The sequence below is a fragment of the Ostreococcus tauri genome (genome assembly GCF_000214015.3).
Source record: "Ostreococcus tauri WGS project CAID00000000 data, contig chromosome 03, whole genome shotgun sequence".
NCBI classification, from domain to species: domain Eukaryota; kingdom Viridiplantae; phylum Chlorophyta; class Mamiellophyceae; order Mamiellales; family Bathycoccaceae; genus Ostreococcus; species Ostreococcus tauri.
Genome location: NC_014428.2, coordinates 234,109 through 256,159, shown reverse-complemented (window position 1 = coordinate 256,159; position 22,051 = coordinate 234,109). Strand labels below are relative to the sequence as shown.

The 22,051-nt window shown below is 61.0% G+C and overlaps 13 protein-coding genes across 13 annotated transcripts; 6 read left to right on the top strand and 7 right to left on the bottom strand.

Annotated features, from left to right (window-relative positions):
- Window positions 1-266: 266 nt before the first annotated feature.
- Window positions 267-1,817, top strand: OT_ostta03g01500 (Armadillo-like helical; the record flags this gene model as incomplete). Its single annotated transcript, XM_003078006.2, has 1 exon — window positions 267-1,817. One exon carries the CDS (start codon window positions 267-269, stop codon window positions 1,815-1,817), a length of 1,551 nt encoding a protein of 516 aa, XP_003078054.2.
- A 35-nt stretch (window positions 1,818-1,852) lies between these two features.
- OT_ostta03g01490 (Acyl-CoA N-acyltransferase) lies at window positions 1,853-2,539 on the bottom strand (the record flags this gene model as incomplete). Its single annotated transcript, XM_003078005.1, has 1 exon — window positions 1,853-2,539. The coding sequence occupies one exon, from the start codon at window positions 2,537-2,539 to the stop codon at window positions 1,853-1,855; it is 687 nt and encodes a 228-aa protein (XP_003078053.1).
- Window positions 2,540-2,664: 125 nt separating this feature from the next.
- Window positions 2,665-4,648, bottom strand: OT_ostta03g01470 (Chaperonin TCP-1, conserved site; the record flags this gene model as incomplete). The annotated part of the gene is made up of 4 exons (XM_022984722.1): window positions 2,665-4,079; window positions 4,204-4,249; window positions 4,380-4,484; window positions 4,601-4,648. 4 exons carry the CDS (start codon window positions 4,646-4,648, stop codon window positions 2,665-2,667), a joined length of 1,614 nt encoding a protein of 537 aa, XP_022838456.1.
- Window positions 4,649-4,799: 151 nt separating this feature from the next.
- On the bottom strand, window positions 4,800-6,785 carry OT_ostta03g01460 (WD40 repeat; the record flags this gene model as incomplete). Its single annotated transcript, XM_003078003.1, has 1 exon — window positions 4,800-6,785. One exon carries the CDS (start codon window positions 6,783-6,785, stop codon window positions 4,800-4,802), a length of 1,986 nt encoding a protein of 661 aa, XP_003078051.1.
- Window positions 6,786-7,028: 243 nt separating this feature from the next.
- On the top strand, window positions 7,029-7,811 carry OT_ostta03g01450 (Armadillo-type fold; the record flags this gene model as incomplete). Its single annotated transcript, XM_003078002.1, has 1 exon — window positions 7,029-7,811. One exon carries the CDS (start codon window positions 7,029-7,031, stop codon window positions 7,809-7,811), a length of 783 nt encoding a protein of 260 aa, XP_003078050.1.
- A 13-nt stretch (window positions 7,812-7,824) lies between these two features.
- On the bottom strand, window positions 7,825-9,369 carry OT_ostta03g01440 (Plastid lipid-associated protein/fibrillin conserved domain; the record flags this gene model as incomplete). The annotated part of the gene is made up of 1 exon (XM_003078001.1): window positions 7,825-9,369. One exon carries the CDS (start codon window positions 9,367-9,369, stop codon window positions 7,825-7,827), a length of 1,545 nt encoding a protein of 514 aa, XP_003078049.1.
- A 545-nt stretch (window positions 9,370-9,914) lies between these two features.
- OT_ostta03g01430 (unnamed product) lies at window positions 9,915-13,226 on the top strand (the record flags this gene model as incomplete). Its single annotated transcript, XM_003077999.2, has 1 exon — window positions 9,915-13,226. One exon carries the CDS (start codon window positions 9,915-9,917, stop codon window positions 13,224-13,226), a length of 3,312 nt encoding a protein of 1,103 aa, XP_003078047.2.
- A 342-nt stretch (window positions 13,227-13,568) lies between these two features.
- On the top strand, window positions 13,569-14,888 carry OT_ostta03g01420 (hypothetical protein; the record flags this gene model as incomplete). Its single annotated transcript, XM_022984721.1, has 2 exons — window positions 13,569-13,628; window positions 13,761-14,888. 2 exons carry the CDS (start codon window positions 13,569-13,571, stop codon window positions 14,886-14,888), a joined length of 1,188 nt encoding a protein of 395 aa, XP_022838455.1.
- Window positions 14,889-15,021: 133 nt separating this feature from the next.
- OT_ostta03g01410 (Transaldolase) lies at window positions 15,022-16,005 on the bottom strand (the record flags this gene model as incomplete). The annotated part of the gene is made up of 1 exon (XM_022984720.1): window positions 15,022-16,005. One exon carries the CDS (start codon window positions 16,003-16,005, stop codon window positions 15,022-15,024), a length of 984 nt encoding a protein of 327 aa, XP_022838454.1.
- A 167-nt stretch (window positions 16,006-16,172) lies between these two features.
- OT_ostta03g01400 (Ribosomal protein L13) lies at window positions 16,173-16,754 on the top strand (the record flags this gene model as incomplete). Its single annotated transcript, XM_022984719.1, has 1 exon — window positions 16,173-16,754. One exon carries the CDS (start codon window positions 16,173-16,175, stop codon window positions 16,752-16,754), a length of 582 nt encoding a protein of 193 aa, XP_022838453.1.
- Window positions 16,755-16,940: 186 nt separating this feature from the next.
- On the bottom strand, window positions 16,941-18,827 carry OT_ostta03g01390 (unnamed product; the record flags this gene model as incomplete). Its single annotated transcript, XM_022984718.1, has 1 exon — window positions 16,941-18,827. One exon carries the CDS (start codon window positions 18,825-18,827, stop codon window positions 16,941-16,943), a length of 1,887 nt encoding a protein of 628 aa, XP_022838452.1.
- A 292-nt stretch (window positions 18,828-19,119) lies between these two features.
- Window positions 19,120-20,280, bottom strand: OT_ostta03g01380 (Zinc finger, HIT-type; the record flags this gene model as incomplete). The annotated part of the gene is made up of 1 exon (XM_003077995.1): window positions 19,120-20,280. The coding sequence occupies one exon, from the start codon at window positions 20,278-20,280 to the stop codon at window positions 19,120-19,122; it is 1,161 nt and encodes a 386-aa protein (XP_003078043.1).
- Window positions 20,281-20,372: 92 nt separating this feature from the next.
- Window positions 20,373-21,479, top strand: OT_ostta03g01370 (Alcohol dehydrogenase superfamily, zinc-type; the record flags this gene model as incomplete). Its single annotated transcript, XM_003077994.1, has 1 exon — window positions 20,373-21,479. One exon carries the CDS (start codon window positions 20,373-20,375, stop codon window positions 21,477-21,479), a length of 1,107 nt encoding a protein of 368 aa, XP_003078042.1.
- Between the last annotated feature and the right edge of the window lie 572 nt (window positions 21,480-22,051).

The window sequence follows — 22,051 nt, the reverse complement described above, 5'->3', positions numbered from 1 at the left end:
GGCGAGACCGATCGACGCCCGAGGGCCCGAGACGTTGGACGTCGAGTCATCGAGCGCGAGCGCGAGCGCGTACGCGAGCGCGGGAGAGGAGCCGTTCGACGATTTCTTGACCTCGAGCGGGAGCGTCGCAAACGTAAAGTCGACCAAGAAGACGTCGCGGGCGTCGAGCGGGGAGCGGACGACGGCGTGCGAGGCGGGGGTGAATTCACTCGCCCGGGGGTGGGCGCTGGTGCTGTGTTGTCACGGACCGCGGGTGAGGAAGAAGGATGGCGACGGGTGCTGAGCGGTGGACCGGCGAAGCCCGGGAGACGCGGGAGACGAGGAACGCGTTGGCGGGGAATGTGGAGCGTACGGAGGCGTTCGTGCGCGATGGAGGGTGCGAACGGATGTTAATGGTGGCGATGGAGGCGGCTCGGGCGTGGAACGCTGGGGAGCGTGACGTCGAGTGCGCAAAGTGTGGGATGTTTGCCTTGCAGACGCTCGCGAACGCTGGGATGGACGACGCGAGGTGTTACGAGAAGTCGTGGGCGAGCGAGATCGTGAGTGATGCTTTGAGCGAGGTGTCATCCACGAGAGGGGTTTTCGCGGCGAAGACGCACGGATTGGCGTGCGCGTTCGTCGAAGCGAGCGTGAGAAACGACTCGGAGCGGACGAAGCGCGCGGTTGACGGGTCTTGGACGTTTTGGCGCGAAATTCTCAGGGCATCCGCGGAACGCGGCGAACCCGAAGGCGTAGGCGGTGGTGTACACTTGATGTCGCTCGTGTGCGCGGTGTGTTGCCGCGGAGACGGTTTGCCGAGATTGTTTCGAGGTTTGTCTCCGAATGCCTCCGACGTCCAGTCGCGGAGAGAAGAGATGCTTCGCGAGCGCCTAGTCACCCTCGCCGTGGACGAGTCCTCAGCGGTGGGTTCAACGATAAAACAATCACTACTCCTCGAGTACGTTTCCGAGCAAGCGACTTTATTGCATTTCATAGCCGCCATCATGGACGATAAAGATGCGACGGCGTATGTCGATATTCCGCTCTCTGAGATCCCCGAGGGCGTTCAACCGCCACTCTTGATGCCGCAAGAGGTTTTGGCGTTTTTATTAGACACCACTTCCATTGTTGCTGGACGGCTTGCCGCTGCGGCGGATGAAGACGAACGAAACGTCGCGCTTTCGTTATTCATGGAGTGCGTGAGCATTTTGCGAAAGATGAGCGAGCGCGAGGTTAAACCGCATCTTGGCGACACTGTGGCCTGTTTAGCGGCCATGGGGCTCGTGAGACTTGTTCTCTCGCTTCTTGCCGCGCTATCACCGCCGGAGGGTATCGGACAGACGAGTAAGGCGACTGGACCGGCGGCGGCTCCTCGGCTTGAGGCTGACGTGCCCGAAGAGCTCAAGGGCGACGTCAAGTATCCAAGTACCTTACCATGGACCGGATATAGAGTTGATCTCATCGCGATCATCGGTAACGCATCGTTCAATCGTGCTCAAGTATGCGACCTCGTTGTTAGTCTTGGAGGCGTTCCGATGGTGTTGAATCACACTCGCGGCGAAGACGGAGAAGCGTATCTCAGAGAGTGGGCGTTGTGGGCAGTTCGTAACATGACTGAAGTTAGCGACGCGGCTCGACAGAAAATCATCGAGCTGCAGCCCCAAGCCGTGGAAGAAAGCGAAGAGCTTCTGGCAAAAGGTCTCGATGTCGAGCTGAACCGGGAGACGGGACGACCGCGCGTGGTGAAACGAGACGCCGCTCCGAGCGTGACGAACGTTGCCCTCATCGACGAGGTCGAACCTGCGATTCCGTCGAACTGGAAGATAACCGAACTTTGATTCTTTGTATGTTCTAAGCAATGTAACACTACATTCTAGTATCTAACGACGCGCGACGATCTCTTTATCAAGTTCATCGTCGCAAAGACGGCTAAAATCGTGCCCACCAACACCGCGATCCGATGCCCTCGAGACCTCCCCTCACAAGAGCCGAAAACGCTTCGCTCCGAGCTAGTCAACTCACTCTTGGCGCCATCTCTCGTGAAAACTCTCTCGATCCTCACTACGCTGGCCGGAACACTCCCGGCGCTTCCAAATCCCGTCTCTCGCACGCGCGCGCCGTGCCGCTCGTAATACCTCAACAATCGCCCCCTCCCAATCTTCGGATCGATCTCCACACTCGCTTGTAAGCGCGTTAACCCTAACTCTCCCGCGTGCGCCTGCGAAACGCGCATCAAATACGATCCTAACCCGCGTTTCCTAAACTCTGGTATTACGCCCAGGTGCGCTCCGTACCAACTGTCCGCGTACGCGAACCCGCACGCGAACCCGACCACGCGTCTCTTCCCGTTCCCGCTATCTGACTCGCGCAAGACGAACCACACGGCATCACGCTCATCATGGAGCCACGCCGCGCGGGCGAAGAACGCGTCTGGGTCGGCGGCGTCGGAAGATTCTCCCGGGAAACAAGTTCGGTGGGCGAGCGAGAGCTCTTCAAAGATCTCTCTTGCGCCGTCGTGGTCGAGGACATCGAGCTCGAGACCGCGCGCGGAGGGACCCATGGCTCCCGGACGTCGAGAGTGGACCTCGACCCGGGCGCTCAGCTAGATAGAGGCGCGAAGTGAGGGGCTAGTGATAGTCACGAGTGTCTCTTCCTTCGTTACATTTGGCGGAGCGTCGAGTGCGCTCACATGTCGGCGTCGCCGCTGATGATGACGTCGTCGATCTTTAAGATGAGCTTCACGACTTGGGTGGCGAGTAAGATCTGCTGCTGCTTCCCGATCAAGGTCTCGAACACGCCCTGGGACTTCATGTCGTTGGTGCCCGTTTCCTTGCAGTCGACACCGAGGAACGGGTTCTTCTCCTTGAGCTGTTGCGCCTTAATGTTCGCCACGGTCTCGATTGGGGCGAGGCCAGAGTTCTCAGCCAAGGCTGTGGGCACGGCATCCAACGCATCGGCGAACGCGCGCATGGCGTACTGCTCGACGGTGGCGATCTTATCCGCCTCTTCCTCAACAGCGATGGCGCACGCGACTTCAGCAGAGCCGCCGCCGTACACAATGTTGTTCGATCGGACGAGGTTGCGCGCGACACAGATAGCATCGTGCAGCGAACGCTTAGTCTCATCGACCATCATCTTGTTACCACCGCGCACGAACACCGTCACTGCCTTACTCGCGGCGCAGTCTTCAATGATCACCATGCGGTCCTTCGTCGTGCCGAACGCGAGCTCCCTCACCTTTCCAGCAGAACCAAGCTTTTCCGGCGTCAACTCAGTGAATCGCGGCACGATGCGACCGCCAGTGGCAATGGCCAAGAGCTCGAGCTCGACGCCACCGACCCATCGAATCGCGGGAAGCTTCTGTTGCATGAGCATCGAGTTGGCCTCGTCGTCAAAGCCCCATTGACAGATGATGAGAGTCGCCCCACTGTCCTTGCACTGCTTGACCATGTCGTTGAAGTACGTCTCTTCCTGCTGACGAAGCTCTTCGTACTTCTCCACCGTATCGATCTCAATCTTATGCTTCGTCTTTGGTTTCGGCGGCTCGAAGGGGCAGGTCAAAATGGCGATCTTTGCGTCGTTGATCTCCTTCGGCATCTGCGGGTGGCTGATGTCTTTGTCCAAAACGATGCCGTTCACGAGCATCGTATCCTCGAGCTTTCCGCCAACCTTGCCCTCAAGCTTGATCAAGTCTAAGTTCACATCCTTACGTTCTAAATCCGCAACCGCCATCACGGCTTTGACGCAAATCTCCGCCATCTCCCGCTTGCAACGGTTCACAATTTTACTACTCAGCGTCGTCATGCATGTTTGAATCAGTGGTTCAATATTATTCACGTCAAACTCAAACTTCTCGCTGATTCTCGCCAGCTCCTTCGTCGCTACCTTAGCCGCCATTTCGTAGCCCTCCGCGATCCTGAGCGGGTGAATCCCTCGATCGAGCAAAGTCTCAGCTTGTTCCAAGAGGGATCCGGCCAAGACGACCACGCCCGTGGTGCCGTCGCCAATTTCGAAATCTTGAGACCTGGACAGATCCACCATGAGCTTACCGATCTCGTGCTCGACTTCCATTTGTTCCAAAATCGTCGCTCCATCGTTTGCTGCGAAACGCGCGCGCGGAGCGTGATCGCCATCGTCAGTCTCACTTCTCAAGTCAACCCTCTCGCCCGTCGCTCTGCGCTCCCGTCTCATCCTTCAAGCGAGATTCTCTCGCTCAAAACGCACTGATCGTGATGTCTCCGTCCGGTGATTGCAAAATTTTATCCATCCCCTATAGTTTCGTAAAACCATACCGCTCTTTCGTCAGTCTCCCACCCCCTCGATCGTCGTCGCGCGCGGCTCGAGTCAACGCCCGCTGGTTTGAGTCAACGCCCGCGCGTCGCGTCATCTTTCAATCCCACCTTTGGTCCCAACGACGACCGCAGCGTCCGCGCCACGCTCTTCGCCGCCGCGATATTCGCCTTCTGCGCGTCAATGCCCTTCACTCGCGTCTTATTTCCTTGTTCCTACGCGTCACGAGTGAAAACATCGCGATGCGTCGTCAGTCTCCAGTCGTCGATCGAAACCTTCTCTCCATCCGTCTCCGCCTCGCGCGTTCGCGCTCCGCCTCGCGCGCGCGCACCTTGATGATGATGAAGGGTCGACCGAACTCATCGAACGCGAGCGACATCGCGGGCGCGGGCGAGGGGTCGGCGCGTCGAGTGATGACGCACGTGCGATGGTCTCGCCGCCAGTGCGCATTTTCGGGTGTTTTCTGGCTTGTGCAGGCGCGGGACAGAGGCGACGCGCGAGTTGGATGGTGATTACACGACGTTGACGTTTCACGCATTCGGGATGGAATCGGGGGCAAAGACGCAGACGGTGCCGGTGACGGTGCCGATCGCGAGCGTACCTCGACCGTAGGGGTGGAGGACGTCGCCGGCAGACGCGCGGGCGACGCACGCGACGGCGGCGCCGTCATCCGCGTCGGAGGGGCGCCAACGGGCGATGACCTCGGACGTGGCGTGACGCACGACGTCTACGCCGCACGCATCGTCGTGGACGGGACAGAATAAAGTGCCCTCGAGCACTAAGGCGGCGCTGGAGTTCGGAGCGCACACCGCTCGGACGGTTCTCGCGTGAGCGTACGGCGCGGAGGCGGACCACGCATGTACGTCACCCGAACTCGACAAGGCCAGGATCTCGCTTGTCGACGCGTCGTGGAACACGGAGTTCCACGACGTATGCGACGATTCGGCGACGCTCAGGCGGGTCGATCGGCCGTTCATGCGTAAATCAAAGGCGCGCAAATCATTGGAAGCTGCCGCAACGAGCGTGTGCCCGTCTGGGGAGAAGGACATCCCGCGAATCTCCGCTGCGCCGTGAGAGTACATCACCATCGGAGCTCCGCCACCGCGCGCGATGCGAGCGTCCCAAATCTTGATGTCACCGCCCATGCCCGCTGCGGCGACGAGCGCAGACTCCTCTTGACCAAACTTGGCGAGCGTCTTCACGCTCCACGGCGCGGCGTGCTCACCGTGCGTGAGAGAGCCGATTAGCATACCGGTGGCGATATCGATCTGGACAACCTGCCCAAGCTCGGTCCCGACGCACACAACGCGCTCGTTCATCACCGTCGTCGAGCTCATGCCTCTTGGAGCACGAATGAGTGCTGCGGGCTTGCGGCTGTCCGGAGCCCATAGACGCAAGCAGTTATCCGCACTCGCAGTGAAGAGCGATAAGCCACCCGGGCCGTCGATGAAATCGACAGAGATCATTGCCTTGCGCACGTCTAACTTTTGGAACGGTCGCATGTCTTTGGCGACTATCTTGGATGTCGATGGTTGCGCTTGCTCCACTGGCACGTCAACGCCTCGCTGCGCACTTCTCTGAACAGATCGCGGCGTCGTGTCTGGTCGCTCCTCCAAAGCGATCATTCGTTCGACACTATTCGATCCGATCGTCACGCTCAAATCGTAGGGCTGCTCTTCGGTGGTACACTGGAGAAGTTGGCGCTGAATCTCCGCCGCTCTGGAGAACAGATCCGCCTCCTCGCACTGAAGCTGTCGAAGCACTCGAGAGACCTCAATCGCTTCGCTCTGTCGCTTCGCGATCTCACGTTTAACCTCAACGAGCTGCGCTGCGAGTTCCTTCGGTCCGTGCGCGAGCGGTGCGAGCGCCAGTGCTGGTGCTCTGGCGAAGGCGTGCACCTCGCGTGGCTCCAGCACCTCGCGCACCTGCCCGCCCGGTGTCGCGTACGCCATCGCGTCCGCTTTCATCGCTCCGTTCGCGGTCGTTCTCACAGGCGATTGCTCCACGATCGGAATCGAGCTCGGCCACGGCACGGCGTTGTACACCGCCGGCGTCGGCGGCAAGCCGTTGGTTCGCGCCAACGGCGCCGGCGCCGCGCGCGGCATCGACGGTGTCGGCGCCCAAAACGTCTTCGACGCTCTCCGTTCGCTCTCCACGACATTGATGTCATTCAAATCCTCCTTCATCGTCGCCGTCGCGTCGTTCTCACGCTCGTCATCCGCCGCTTCGACACGCGGAGCGCTCGCGCGCCGCTTTCCCGGCGTCGACGTCCGCCTCACCCGCTTCCCGCTCTTCGGCGTCTCCGCCTCCCTCACCGACCCCTTATTTCGCTCCGCGCTCAGTTCAACGTTCTCCAACGATCGCATCGCCCCGATCGGGGTGAACCCGAACGTCTCCGTCGTCTCCTCAGCCCCCCACCGCCCCGTCGTTCCATCGTCGTTTAATTTCTCATCGCGCACTCTCGACGCGCCCGAACGCGCGCGCGTCGATCGCGTTCGCGCGCTCGAGACGGGCATTATTTTTTCCACCTCTCTCTCCGCGCGTCGTCTCGCGTTCGATCTCGCGCGCGGTGGAGGCGCGTCGCGATGTACCGTCGGCGCGCGCCGTTTCGCTTTTTTAGTTCCCCCGGGCGGCGTCGGGAATTTAGAGAAGATGAACCGTCGTTTCAACAGTGCGCGACGCCTCGGTCGCGGTCGCGTCGGTGCCGAACGCGAGGGGTGATCGAGACCGAGGAGATCGATCGAGCGCGGCGTCGCGGGATGGCGACGCTGGAGCGTCTTCTCGTGGACGCGAGCGCGTCGGAGGCGGAGGGGTTGTTGGGAGAGGCGCTGCGCGAGGCGAGGGAGGCGGAGGACCCGGCGAGCGCGGTCGAGGGCGTCGTCGCGGTAGGGGTTAGACATCGGTTGGGCCGAGTTCGACGCGCGACGTTGAGCGCGCTCGCGGACGTCGCGAGGGAGTGGTGCGATCGGAGAGATTTGACGTTTGCGCTCACGGGCGGCGGGTCCGGGCGGGTGAATCACTTTGGCGCGTTGACGCGCGACGTCTCGCCGCACGTACGAGCTGAGTTTGTGCGGTTGTGCGACTCGCTGTTACGCGATGAAAACGGAGAGGTGTGCGCGCACGCCCCTCGCGTTTTGCCGTACGTGCTCAGCGCTCTCGGGGACGACATAGACGACGTGAGACGGGTCGCGGAGGCCGTATCCACGAGCTCGTTGACCAACTTTCAGGACGTCGTGTGTCGAAACCTTGGGGATATGCTCCTCCCAACGCTCGCCGAACTCAAGAACCACGCCGAATCAGGCTGGTCCGAGGACATCATCGTCCGCGCGTTGACTTTGACCGAGACCATGGTACGCGTTGCGGAGAATCGCTCAACGCAGTTCGTTCCAAATGTGTGCGACGCTTTACTCCACGCGTGGTCTTCGACCGAGCCGGGGAACGCGAAACGACGGCGGATCATAAAGAACGTGCGAGACACGCTCACACGTTCGTGTCCAGACGCGAGCGAATACGTGAGCGCGATTTTGCAATTTGATGATTAAAATGTCCAGAAGTCTACTCTTGAGCATCCGTCTCCGGATCGCCGACACGGGCCCACAGGGCCAATCCACCACCTCTACCGCGCGCCGCGATGCACTTGTCATCTGTGTAGACGAATTTGAAGAACGGGTTGGCGCCGGGCTTGGAGGACTTGACGTCGGACTTCTCAATCATTCCTTGACCTGAGCTTGCGTTTTGTTCCGCTGCCTTCACGCTTTCCCACTTTCCGTCGTCGATATCCTTCGACCACGGGCCCAGGGGGCCGAGCGCTAGGCTCACGCGCGTGAACGTGAACTCAAGCATATTCAGTTTCTCTCGCCAGATGAATGGACCGTCGAAGAAAAACTTGAGCGGACCGAGATAGATCCCGTTGCGAATGCGTCCCGAGTTCAGGTCAAACGATTGTACGGCAGGAACGGGAAAATAACTCCCACCTCCCGTTTTGTTGATGTTTGCCGCCACTTTCTTCGTACCCGTGGTGTAAATCAAGCGCCACTTGCCCGTCAACTTTTCGCCCTGGACGTTTGCCTTGTCCTTGGACTTCTCCAGGGCGGAGATGGAGGTGAAGATGTCGTCGACGTACGCTCGTCGAGACTCTGCGGCAAGGTGAAGCGTCTTCACTGGATCTGGCTTGGCTGACGGATCTGCGCTCAACGCCTTCTCGACCACGCGCGCTGCCGGGCAAAATCCTAAAATACCCGCGTCGTCGTGCCTGAATTTGGTTTTGCCGTCTTCAAAGATGATGACGCCCCCTCGCTGCACGAGCAAATCGCTATCCTTGGGCGTCAACGCCTCCCAGTTGTTCAAGATTTCAATCATGTTATTCAGTCTCAGCGTCGCCAACTCGAAAGGGCGAAGGTAACCGTCTCCGAGCGTCATCTTCATCGCCTTGCGAATCTTTGGTACGTCAACGTTTGTGCCCTCCCGAAAGATTTCATCCTTGTACTTGCTGCCGGTGTATCCACCGAACACCGCGCGGAGCGTCCCCGGGGACCCTATCCCGGCGCACATGAGCAATAATTTCCCGTACCCGTTGATCGGCGTCTTCGCCATCCACTCGAAATCGCCCCCCTTTCGTCCCAGACCCGGCGCGAAGCCCAGCGCCGCGTGACACGAAGCGCTCTCGTCCGCGTACAATCGATCAGCCGGAAAATTCGTTCGCGCCGCGAACTCCCGCGCCGCCTCGACCGAGCCGATCCCGATCGCGACCACCTCCGCGCCCTCTCTCCGCATTCGCTCGACGTCGTCCACCAAAAATTGCGCGAGCTCCCACGAATCGAAATCCCCAAACTGCGTCAGGAACAGCGTCACCGCCCGTCCCGAGCGCCCGATCGCCTCTCCCCCCGCGCGCATCACCGCCCCATCGCTCGCTCGGACGACGCGCGCGTCCGCTAACGCGTCGAGATCACCGCGCGCGCCGTCGCGGTCGTCCGTCACCGACGACGCGCGCGCGCGCGCCGTCCTCGCCCGCGCCGTCTTTCGTCCACCGTCGCCCGCGCGCGTCGCCCGCGCGCGTCGCCCGACGTCCACCGAGACCGACGCTCGGGCGCGGACGGACATCGCGGCGCGCGCGGACGGACGACGAGCGATGACGCGTCGCGAGACGGATGATGCCGTGAAGATCGGGTGTTTTTCGCATGCACCGACCCCCGCGACGGGTCCGCCGTCTCGACGCCCCCGTCGTCGACCGCGCGTCGCGCGCGCGGGACGCGACCGACGCGCGCGGCGACGAGGCGTTTTCGCCGCGCGCGGGCGCGCGAGGGCGTCGCCGCGAGGGCGCGCGCGCGCGGGATCGCTGGATTACGTCGCCGTTACGGTGTACGGGGATGTGGTGAGTCGTGACTCGTGAGTGTATCACACGCGCACCCAACACCCCGAACCAACTCCCCGCGTTCGCGCGCGCGCGCGACGACGGCGATCGACGCGCGCGAACGGCGCGAATGGCGCGAATGGCGCGGTACGGCTCGACGGCGCGCGCGCGGTCGGCGGCGGACGACGACGACGGTGACGACGGCGCGCGGGCGATCGATGCGGGGTGGGTGACGCGGACGACGGCCGGACGACGGGCGCGCGCGGTCGCGGTCGCGGTCGCGGTGCTCCTCGCGATGGTCGGGGCGATGGTGACGACGTCGAGCGATGGATTGTTCGGCCCGCCGCGACCTCGAGGTGTGACGCTGGAGGAACGGTCGACGCGATTGATGACGGCGCGCGAGTTGGAGGCGATGGGGCGCGCGGGCGCGAGATCGAGGCGATTCCAGCGCGAGCTCGAAGAGAGACGGCAACGAGGAGATGTTCACGTCGTGAATCCGGTGATTGCGCTCGAAGAGGCGGCGGAGAAAGCGGCCGAGGCGGCCGAGGCGGCGCTTGCGGTCGATTCCGCGGCGGACTTGGGCGGTTTTTTTGACTTTTTCACCGACTGGGCGAAGAAGCTGAAGAAGCTCACTGGTAAGTTATGGCGACGACACGTCGCGAAGTACGTCAAGCACATCGCGAGCGCGGCGAATACGGTTTACGAGAACGCGCAATTGAAAAACGTCATCACGGATATAAGCGAAGGAGTCGGTGACGCGGCCAACTTTGTCAAGGACAGCGCGACTTCGGCGTATTACAATTACGGCAACCTGGTTGTGAGACACTTTGAAGCGACGTGCGAAGTGGCTGGATGTGATTCGATCGTCAACAAAGTCGCAGATCTTGGGGAAACTTGCGCAAAACAAGTCTCAGCGGGCGCAATCGACGCGTTTGAGAGCGCCTCGGGCGCTTTGGATGAAATGTATGATCAGACCTCTGGTTTTCTCAACGACGCCGTCGACGTGATCGAGGAGCAAGTCGATCAGATTGTCGATGTTATCGGCGACGTCATCGCGATTCTCAAGTTATTGTTCGGTGGTCTAGAGTGCTTGGCATCTCAGGACCTACTTTTTGACTTCGCAAAGGAACTCTCGAAGGCACAGAGTAAAGACTCGATTTCATCCATGTTGAAAAACATACGCGAGGAAACAAAGGGTGGTGGTTTGAACAAGTACTTGAATCAAATGGACGATACCCTTTGCCACGCAACGTGGACAAGGCTGTTCCCAAACGTCAATTTGGTGGCTAACGCGTTCCAATCATTTGCTATTGCCCTCAGGGAAGCCTGTCCGGCGATAGGTAAGGCTGGGAATTTACCGGCGTTTACGTTTGGTATCGACGTTGGCGCAGATGTCACTGGTTTCGGCTCTGTAAAGGGTGTTTCCACTGAAGTTGGCGTGGGTCTCGACCTCAACGGCCGACAATTCTGCTACGCCGCAGGATGCGTCAAGTCCAGTGGCATTGCGGTCTCACTACCTGGTGCAGCTGGAAGCGCCGCCATAGTACTCACGGGCTATAAGGACATTGCTTCTGTTCCTGGTCGCGCCGAGTTCTTAACGCTCGGGTTTGGTATCGACATTCCATCCCCACTGCCCCCACTGGATTTCGACATCGCTCTCACTTACGTGTACGTGGACCCGTCGATGGCAAACTTTGCCGGTGTGTCGATTTCGTACACCGTAGGCAGCGATGGTGGCGCCCCTAACTTGCCAATAACGCTCGAGATATCTCAGGGCTTCTGCGAGGCGATATGTATCGAAAAATATGGCGGTGATTGTGGCAGCAGTGAAGGTGCCTTTCTCGGCACCCATCTGCATCCGTCGAACTCCTCGTGGGAACCGTTCGCGTTGCTCGGGAAGCCGACGCCGTTTTATATGGATGATGATACGGCGAAGTGCTACCTGAATCGTTACGCGGACATCTTCAAAAAGTTTGGCACTGACCTTGAGGCGGCAAAAAAGCATTTCCATGATGTGGGACAGCACGAAGGCCGCATCGCGCACTGCTCCATCTCTGACGCAGATTTGAAGTGCTACTTAGCACGTTATGAAGATTTACCGTGGAGTCAACCGAACGATGGCCGCACACACTTTTTCAAGAAGGGCTGGATGGAAGGTCGAACTGTGAAATGTGCGGGAGACGTTGATCGATATAAGTACAACTTTGATGACGCCGAGCTCATGTATGATTACGACGCTGTTTGTTACATTGACAACTATGATGATGTACGAAAGGCGTTTGGTTTTGACTTGACCAAAGCCAAGACCCATTACTTCATAAAAGGCGCATCGGAAAAGCGTAAGCCAATCTGCACGCGCGAGCCCGTCATTGACAATTTGGATGCGATGTGTTTCGCTTCAAACTTCTGGGATATTCACCGATATTTTGGTCAGTATGCGGGTCGTGTCTCTCAATCGACCGATATTGCAAATATTAAGACGTTTATGCGCGTGCACCACAAACAAGAAGCGCGCAAAAAGCTCAGCAAGTGTGAACGAGTTGCCCCAGCGGACTTCCGGTGCTATTTAGAACGCTATCCCGAAGTTCCTCGGTCGCATGCTAACGATATCGAAGCCGCGCGGACACACTGGTTACACAGTGGCTGGAAAGAAGGAAAGAATCCCAAGTGTGATTCTCGTCCTCACTTTTACAGGCATGCTATGAAAGATAAGCATTGGCCTCACATCCGTGACGACGATGCCCAATGCTATCTCGATCGATATCCAGATATTGCGAAGAAGTACAATCATCTTACCGGAAAGTCCAAACTGGATCACGCCAAGATTCACTACCTCCGCCTTGGTCGGCGATTCCGAAGAGATCCAACGTGTGCGGGTCCGCACGAAGCTACGAAATGTTACATTGCTCGATACGACGACGTGCGCAAAGCTTACATGCAACACAAATCTCTAGCCAAGGCGGCGGAGCATATGCGCACGATTGGCGTCCAAGAAGAGCGTGAGACGCGCTGCGCACTTTCAAATGATGATCTTCGCTGCTACATGGCTCGTTATCCTCACTTGAAGACAAAGTTCGACGGTGATACGGCGTTAGCGCGGGAGCATTTTTTCTCTGAAGGATTTATGCAAGGCGATGATCCAAAGTGTGAACTCACCAAGTTTCACAAGACTTTTACCGGTGACAGAATTCATGGAAATCTCGACTGGACGCTCAACGGCGAACGCGGGCTTAAGAAATGCCAGGATGACTGTCTCGCGAACCCGAAGTGCGTGGGCATCAGCTACGTATCCGGTCGGTGCCACACAAAAGGCACGCACTCGTCGTACGACGTCGTGGCTCCACCAGAGCGCCGCGATCAGTTTTACTGGAGAAACGTCAAAGGTTTTTTCCCCGACGGCAACGGTGATCGACAAGGCGGTATCATCGGCAGTCCCCACACGAAACACGTCGCGGGCGTCGAGGCGTGCGCGCAGCTCTGTCGGGACGACAAAGCGTGCGTCGGCTTTTCGTTTCACTCCAACGGTCTCTGTCAACTCAAAGCCTGGTCCGGGCTCACCCACGACTGGCACGCCAACGGCTGGCAATTTTACCGTAAAATCGCGTGACCGCGCGCGACCTCACGCCGAACGCGTGCGTTCCTTGTCACGCGTTTTTTTTTATATCCACCGTTTTCGTGTGTTATACGTCCACGCCCCGTCGACGCCGCGACGACCCCTCGCGACGTGCACGTGCACTTGCAGTCGCGCGTCGACGGGCGCGTAAACCCAACACCCGGAACCACGGACGTCGCGCGACGGCGACGGCAAACCCCGCCTCCGGGGCGATCGCGATCGCGATCGACCCCCATCCGTCGTCGTCGCGGTGCGCGGCGCGCGGCGTCGCGCGCGATCGTGGACGTCGACGTCGGGCGCGCGATCGTGAACGTCGACGTCGCGCGCGCGCGCGCGATGGGGGAGGACGACGCGCGCGCGCGCGTCGGGCACGTCGTGCTCGCGATGGAGGACAAGGTGCGGGCGACGGGGACGCGACGGGCGCGGTGGCGCGAGCGATGACGCCGCGGGCGCGGAAGGGGAAGCGACGGATGATGTGGTGCGGTTCGTGCGGACTGACGACGTGGCGCGCGCTCGGGGACGACGCAGGGAGAGACGCGCGGACGACGACGGGCGCGGGAGACGGGCGCGGGCGGCGCGGAGGGGAAAGTGGGCGAGGTGTTTCCGGATTTTCATCCCACCAAGGTGCCGGTGTACGAGGGAGAGACGGTGAAGGAGTTTTGCGCGCGCGTGAGCGGGTTAAGGGGGGAGACGGAGAGCGAGCGAGGGGAACTCCTGTGGGGGACGATCCTGCTGCCAGAGTTTGAAATCTTACAGGCGCTCACGTCGACCAAGCCGTGGCAGATCGATCTGAAGAAGGGAGCGGAGCGGTTATTGATGCGAGTTCCGAGAGGGTGCGGGACGACGGAAGAGATGCTCAAGTACATGAAGATTGCGGAGAAGAAACCGTCTCCGCCGCCACCGCCCGTGGAGGCGCCGCCAGTGGACGCGCGACCGAAGAAACGCGCGCGGACGAACAAGGCGGAGAGCGCGGACGATGTCTCGGAAGACTTGGTCGTCGCTGGGTTGCTTGCGGTTGCGGAGAAGAAACCGAGCGGTGATGGGAAGCAGTCGGAACGTGAGGCGACTGTAGCGTTGCGCGTGGACCGACGGCCGCGAATTCGCGTTGCCATCGTCAGAGAAGCGATGGAGAAGCTCTTTAGACAGACGACAGGTCGTAGAATGCGCTCAATCATGGACTTTTACGAGCACGACGCGTCGCCGGTTGAACGCCCGAAGAACTCCAGACAGGTGCAAGTTTGCGAACGCTACACTCTGTCTTTGACCGAAGGAGGTGAAGCGCGCATCGAAGATGAGGCAACGGAGGAAGATTTGGAGCTCGTCGCGCAGCTCAACGCGTTGGCGACGTCCGATAAACCGACGAGGTCGAAGGCTGACGCCAGAGCTCGCGCTTTGCGCGTCGACAAGGAAGCCGCGCTCCCGAACGAGCTCCTGGCATTCGTTCCGACTCCGGACGCTGACAAGACGACAAAGGTTGTCATCAGATCGGGGACGTTCGCCGAGGCTTGGGCGACCACCTTGGCCTCACAGGTAAAGCCTCAAGTGGATATGGGCAGAGTGAGGTGCAGCACTTTCGCTTGTTTTTACTACACGGGGCTCGTCTCCGAGGCGCTCAATTCAGTGTCTCTCCTGCCGCCTTCGATGCTTCACGACTGATTTACCAACGATTCTTTGGGATGTGAACATGTTCGATACTGTAAGATATTGTAATCTGAGACTGGTACGTGCACCTGTATGGTACCAGTTTATGAAAATGAATTTCGCTTGGTTTTACATGTTTTTTGCTTGCTCATCGCGCGTCGCTGCTCGCCTCTTCTTCGATCGGAACGTCATCAGAATCTTCCACGGTCTCGAAAACTTCTTCAACCTCAGCGGGTTTTTCCTTCTTCGCCGGTGGTTTCGGCGACATGCGCTGCGCCGCGCTCTGGAAATCGAGCGCCGCCTGCGTCGTGAGAGGATCCGCGAACATCTCCATCGCCACCTTCTCACTGATCGTGAACGTGTCGCATCCCTTCGCAGCGAGTTTAGAGATTTCTGCGGCAGTGCGAATGCTCGCCACGAGCACTCGCATATCGCTCGAGAGTTCCTCCACGGTCTCTTGCATTGAAATAACTGTCCCCATGCCGTCGCGTCCGGCGTCATTCATTCTCCCCAAATACGGCGCCACGTAATTCGCCCCGATCGCCGCCGCCACGAGCACTTGATGCGGCGCGTATACCGCTGTGATGGTCACCCTAACCCCATCCACCACCAGCGCGTTCGCCGCCTTGATCCCCTCCAGCGTCGCCGGCACCTTCACCACCACTCGGTCCGGATCCAACCGCGCCAGCGCGATTCCGTTCTTCCACATCTCATCGCTGTCCTCCCCCCACGTCTGCACCTGAAACTCCTCTACCGCGTCGAATTCAAGGGCGTTCCGCGCCAGCGCGAGCAAAGAGTCCACCGAGCACTCGACGCCGTCTCGCTCTAAGATCGCGGGATTCGTCGTCACCCCGACGAACAACCCGGTCGGAAGCCACGCATCGAAGACCTCGACGTCCGCGCTGTCCAAAAACAATCTCAGCGTTCCCTCGTAGTCGCCGTCCGCGTTCGCGTGCGTCGACGCGGGAGCGACGGGATTTTCCGAGCCTTCAGAAGAACTCGACGCACTCGACGCGCTCGCGCTCGCGCTCTCGCCCTTCGCGGCGACCGATCTCGCGCGCCCGCGGTGTGACGTCGCTCGTCTCGCGATGCGCGCCGGTATAGACGCTCGCGGCGCCGCGCGCGCGCGCATGGCGACGGATTGTGCGGATTTCGAATTTAGGGCGCGAGGGTTCGCGCGCGTCTCGAGCGCCGCACACCGCGCCGCGCGCGCCTCGGACGCGCCACGAGCGAGCGAATCGATCGGTACCTCTCACCCGCGTCCGCGCGCGCGTTCGAGGGCGCGAACGGGCGCGCGGGATGTCGTCGACGGTGAAGAATGTCAAGAATCTCGCCGGCGCGCGGTATCGCCTCGTCGACGCCTCGGGCGAGGTTCTCGGGCGCTTGGCCTCGCGGCTGGCGATGGCGATTCAGGGGAAGGATAAGCCGACGTACACGCCCGGTTCGGGGAGCGGAGACGTCGTCGTCGTCGTGAACGCGGCCGAGGTGGCGCTCACGGGGAAAAAGATGGAGAAGAAGCTGTATCACCGGCACACCGGATACGTCGGGGGGTTGGTGACGCGCACGGCGCGGGAGATGTTCGATAGGGACCCAACGTTCGCGTTGAGGAAGGCGGTGGAACGGATGTTGCCGAGAAACGTGCGGAGTAAGGAGACGATGCGGAAGCTGCGGGTGTTTCCAGGGGCGGAGCACGCGTTTGACGAGTCGCGGTTGGTGCGCCTGGAGGCGCCGCCGAGGGCGCTGAGTAAACCACCCGACGCGCGAGCGCCGGAGGGGATGATTGCGTTTAACCCGGAGGCGTATGCGAAGAAGGCGGCGCTGGCAAAGCGGAGCGAAGAGGCGAGGGCGACTTTTGCGAGACGCGCGGCGCGCGAGAGTTGACGACCGCCCGGAGCGGCGTTTGCTGGTGGATTTTTTAGATTATAATACCGACTGTAGCGCAATTAGTGAGTCATTGAGCACGAGCGCGATCGATTTCGTCCCGTTAAATTGATGCGCCACAGATGACGATGAAGTTATTCATATCTTGAGGTGAGTTTCTTATTCGGTCTCGCGAGAGACTTTCGTTTAAACCAACCCAGCCTTCTTGGCGTTGAATCTGCCACCGTCGATCATCAAATCCGCGTTGGACATGCGGCCGAGAGTGACGAGCATGCAGATCCACAGGCACAAGTAGCCGACTGCGGTGACGATGAAGCCGCGCCAGACCATTTGGAGCGCGTCGACCGTGGCGCCGCAACCCGGAGAGATGGCGATGAAGGTGTTCCTGATGAAGTCGCACTTGAGAAGCGACTCCAACGTCGGAATAGCGTTGTTCAACGCTTGGACATCGGCGAGATTACTGGTGAAAGTCGAATCTGACGCGAGATTGGGGTACGTAGTGTTGTCAACCGTGGCCAGGTCTTTCTTGAACATGCAGGCGGCACTCCGCGTAGACACCGTGCCGTTTGTGTAACCAGTACCACAGGCTGGCGAGGTGAGGCAACCCCACGACGGGAACGCCGTGGTACCCGGTGGGAGCTTAGCTTGATGGTACGCCTTGCACACGTAGTTGGCGTACTCGTCGTTCCACAGTGGTCCTCTGAAGCTCCCCGCCTGGAGCGCAGCGCTCGTTCCACACAAGTCGTCCAAAGTTTGCATTTCGTACGGCATGCAGATGTAACCTGGACCAGGATTACCGGAGTACGATGCGTCGATTGCCTTGTTCATCTCATCGGTGACGGAGGCAATCAACTGTCGGAAAGCGTTGCCGAACTCGATGACGTCCTTCTCTTTCGCGCACGGAATGTCCTTGCTCAGATCGATTTGCTGCGGATCCTCGACGTATCTGTCCACCGAGTAGCAGAAATCGTCGAGAAAGACACCGACCGCGGCCAAAGCACCGACGACGATCCAGGTGATGATGAGAATCAACGACGTCAAGATGGAGAAGAGGATGAGGATGCGCCAAAAGTTGAGGATGGAGAGAATCATCGTGAGAACGGCGATGCCGAGGAGCACGCCAGAGACGATGTCAGCGCCGAGCTGTACTTGATCCTTCGCCCTATCGATGGCTTTGTTCGTACTTTTGATGGCGCTGGTGACGGTATCAGCCGCATTTTGCAGATCGGTCACCTCGGTCCCAAGACGGCTGCCGACGGCGTTTGCGAGAATGTCAACGTCATCCTGAAGCGCCACCGACGCGTTCAACAAACCACTGGTGAGGAGCGACACACCGTCGTGAACATCCGGCGATCCGGCAAAGATGACGAAGCATCCGCACGCGGCGAGCACGACGAAGACGAGCTGAATGCCCTTCGCGATGTGCAGCGACTTGCGCGTGTACGGCGCGGGCCGGAAGCAGCAGTTGCACAAACCGCAGCACTTGCAGCAGGAAGAGAGGATGTAAAACACCAAGACGAGAATCATGGACAACAACAGCAAGATGGCGATGACGAGACCCGGAAGCGCTTGGCCGATGATGGAGCCAATGTACGAGTCCGTGATGGCCATCTGACCCTTGTATTCCTTGTTCGTCTTAATGTCCACGCGAGGGATCCCGGTGAAAGGCTTCGGGAGATTCGGCCTTTCATCTTGTACCCAGTACTTGTAGGTCTCGTACTCCCACGTGTATTGATTGCACGCGCCGCCGCCGCCCGCCGCGTCTCGGTCGCAGCACCCCGTCGAAGCGCTCGCGGTGCCGCTGCACACGCTCGCCGACGAGCTCGACGCGCACGCGGTGCCGAAATCGGGACCAAACTTCGTGATCTTCGTCGTGCCGTCCGTCGTGCACGCCATCGAGTTCGCGGTCGTCGGCCCGGTGTACCCCGGCTGGCCGTAGTACGTACTGTACGGTTTATACACATTCCCGTACTGCGCGCGCACCGGCGTCGCCGCGAGCGCGAGCGCGAGCGCGCACGTCGCGACGAGCACCGTGGACACCATCGTCACCGTCCGCGGTCGTCGTCCCGTCATCGCGCGCGACGCGTGGACGCGGACGTGTGCGGGGACGCGCGCGCGCCAGCGCAGAGGGGAAAAAAATCATCATGTCCCCGCGGCTCGTGTGGGCGAACAGTGCGATGGGGACGACATCACCGCCCACGCGCAATGTCCAAGGATAAATAATGAGACTCCCGCGAACGTACGATGAATACGACGACGCGTGGATTTTTCCCGGCGCGGTGCCGTGGGTGATGCAAAGCACCACGTGGTGCGTTTTCGGGCGTTTTCTCGAAAACATCGCTCGAGCCTAGACGTCGACACCGGGTCAAAAGGCGAGCGGGCGCGCGCGATCGTCCGGCGACGACGCGTCGTCGAGAAACGGTCGGGCGTCGTCCAGGGCGCGGGCGACGCGACGCGCGACGTCGGGGGTGGCGGCGAGGTAGGCGGCGAGGTATCGCGCCTTGGCCCGGACGCGGGCGCGGCGGGACGCGCCGCGGCGGCGCGCGCGCGAGGTCGCGTCGGCCGCGTCCAGGGCTCGCGTGAGATCCAGGAAGGCGCGAACGCACGCCGATGGACCGAGGGTGAACACGGCGAGGACGTCGCGAAGGAGAGAGGCGTGGAGCTCTCGCGTGGAGGCGGCGCGGAGCGACGCGGCGGCTCGGCGGACGACGTCGAGCACGGCGTCGGCGGCGCACTGTGCCTCCGGTACGGCGCCGTGTTCGGCGCTCAGAACGGCGGAGAGTTCGAGCGCGGTCTCGCACGCCTCGAGCTCGGCCCCGCGCCAATCGCCGTTGTACACGCGCTTGACGAGCGTGTACGCGGCGAGCGCGTTGACGCAGTGCCATCGAAGCGCCTCCGGGGCTTCTCGTCCTCCACTCAAGACCTCGAACGGGTCCAAAAGCTCGCTCGGGCTCGCGAGCGGAGGAATATCACTCTCCGACGCCTTACCTGAGGTCTCCGCTGGGGCGTCCGCGACCTCAACCGCTCGACATCCGCGAGCGCTCGCGCGCTCGCTTCCCGCCGCCGCCGACTCCCACCACGGGATCCAACGCTCGAACAGAGCCCCGCTCGCGAGCGCACGCTCGAAACTCGCACGTTCTTCTTCGCTTAATCCGTCCACATCGAGCTCAGTGCCGATGCTAAGCCGTTCCAGACTCGCCTCGCTGAGCGCGCACCGCGCGCCGCCGCCGCCGCTCTCGTCCTCACTCTCCCCACCCTCGCTCTCCCCTCCCTCGTCATCGCTCGCCGAGCCCTCACTCCCGATCATCCCTCGCGCCCGTCGCACCAAGACCTCGCGCATCGCCTCCTTGGCGTCGTCGCTCGCGCGCTCGCCGCGCAACGCGTCCTCCGCCTCGCGGTCCCGAAACGCCCTCGCGCACCTCCCTTCGTTGTGTCCATCGTAGCACTTCAGCGCGCACACGCGGGCGCCGCATCTCGGACACGCGTACGCCGTCCTCGTCGACCTGCACGCCGCGCACGCGGACATGTGCTCGAGGTTTTGATGAATTTCTTCAAAAAGTGCAACTTCTCAATTAGCGCGCGTCCCGCACTCCCCGTCGCGCCGTGCGCCCGCTCGCGATGCGCGCGCTCGCGGCGGTGCGTCACACCGCGCGTCGAGCGCACACCCAGGCGCTGTGGCACGACGTTCGCGGTCCACCGTGCGAGGTTTTGACGTTCAGAGACGACGTCCCGGTGGAAACAACCGTCGAGGGCGATCGCGTGCGCGTCCGAATCCTCGCCTCGCCCGTCAATCCGAGCGACGTGAACGCGATCGAAGGGACGTACCCGGGCGCTCGCGCGCCGCCGCGCGTTCCCGGGGCGGAGGGCGTGGGAGAGATCACGGAGGCGGGACCGGCGAGCGGACGGATGGTGGGCGAGCGCGTCGTCGCGAATAGGTCGTACGACGGTGGAACGTGGCGAAGAGAGGTGGTGGCGTCGGCGAAAATGTTTGATGTGATCGATCGGGACGTCCCAGTGCACGAGGCGGCGATGATCACGGTGAATCCGTGCACGGCGTGGCGGTTGTTGGAGGATAGCGGCGCGCGAGAGGGCGAGACAGTCGTGGTGAACGCGGCGACGAGCGGAGTGGGACGGGCGCTGTTACAGCTCGCTCGAGGGCGAGGTATTAGAACGATAGCGATGTGTCGACCGCGAGAGAGCGCGGTGGCGACGGAGGAGGCTTATGAATCGCTCCGAGCGGACGGCGCGGATGTCGTGCTCGCGGACACGGACTCAACGCGACTTCGTCTGGACGAGCGAACGCGAGAGCTCGCCTCGCGCGCGCGATTCGGTTTCAATGCCGTGGGTGGACACAGCGCGCAGATCATGTTACGACTACTCCAGCCCGAGAGCGGATCGGAGCTCGTGACGTACGGCGGCATGTCCAAGCAACCGCTCGTCGCCCCCACCGGCGCCTTCATCTTCAAGGACATCGCGCTCAAGGGATTCTGGCTCTCTCGCTGGCTCGCCAGGGATGAAATCGAGACCGGAGGCGCCGGACGCCTCGACATGCTCGCTCGCGTCTCCGACGCCATCCGCTCCGGGACGCTCCGCACGCCGCTCGACCGCGTGCGAGACGTCCCGCTCGCCGACGTCCTCCGCGTCCTCAGAACCGACGCCGACGCCGACGCGCGCACCGACGTCCAAACCTCCATCGGTCGACGCAAAATTCTCATCCGCGCGTGATTCCACGTCCAATCGACGCCGTCGTCTCGTCCTCGTCCGGGTCGACACAGATGACACCCATCCTCGACTCACGACTCACGACTCACGACTCACGAGTCCCGACTCCCGACTCCCGCATCTTGGGTAAGCAAAGCTTCTTAGCATGTGTGGACAAATAAGTCACCCCAAGCCACACATTTTTTGCACCATACGTCAGTGGGATTCGCTCGTCCGGTCACCACTCGCGTCGGCGGCGACGCGCGACGGCGCGGCGTCGGGGGACGATGCGAACGCGATAGAAGCGCGCGACGGCGACACGCGACGACGCGAGCGCACTTCACGCGCGGCGTCGGGTGATTCGCTTGACCGGTCACCGCGTGCGTCCATGGGGTACATACGCAAGCGGGACCTCATCGCGGAGGATGAAGCCAATCAAGCTCGGATGGATGAAGCCGCGCGTCGTCGTGCGGCGGGCGAATGGGATCCCTGGGCAGGCTTCGAGGCCCATGTTCAGAGGATGAACTTCGAGAATCGCTCCGCCGGTCAAAAGCGACGGAGAGCCAGGGAAGCGGCTTTGGGCAGCCCACCGATGA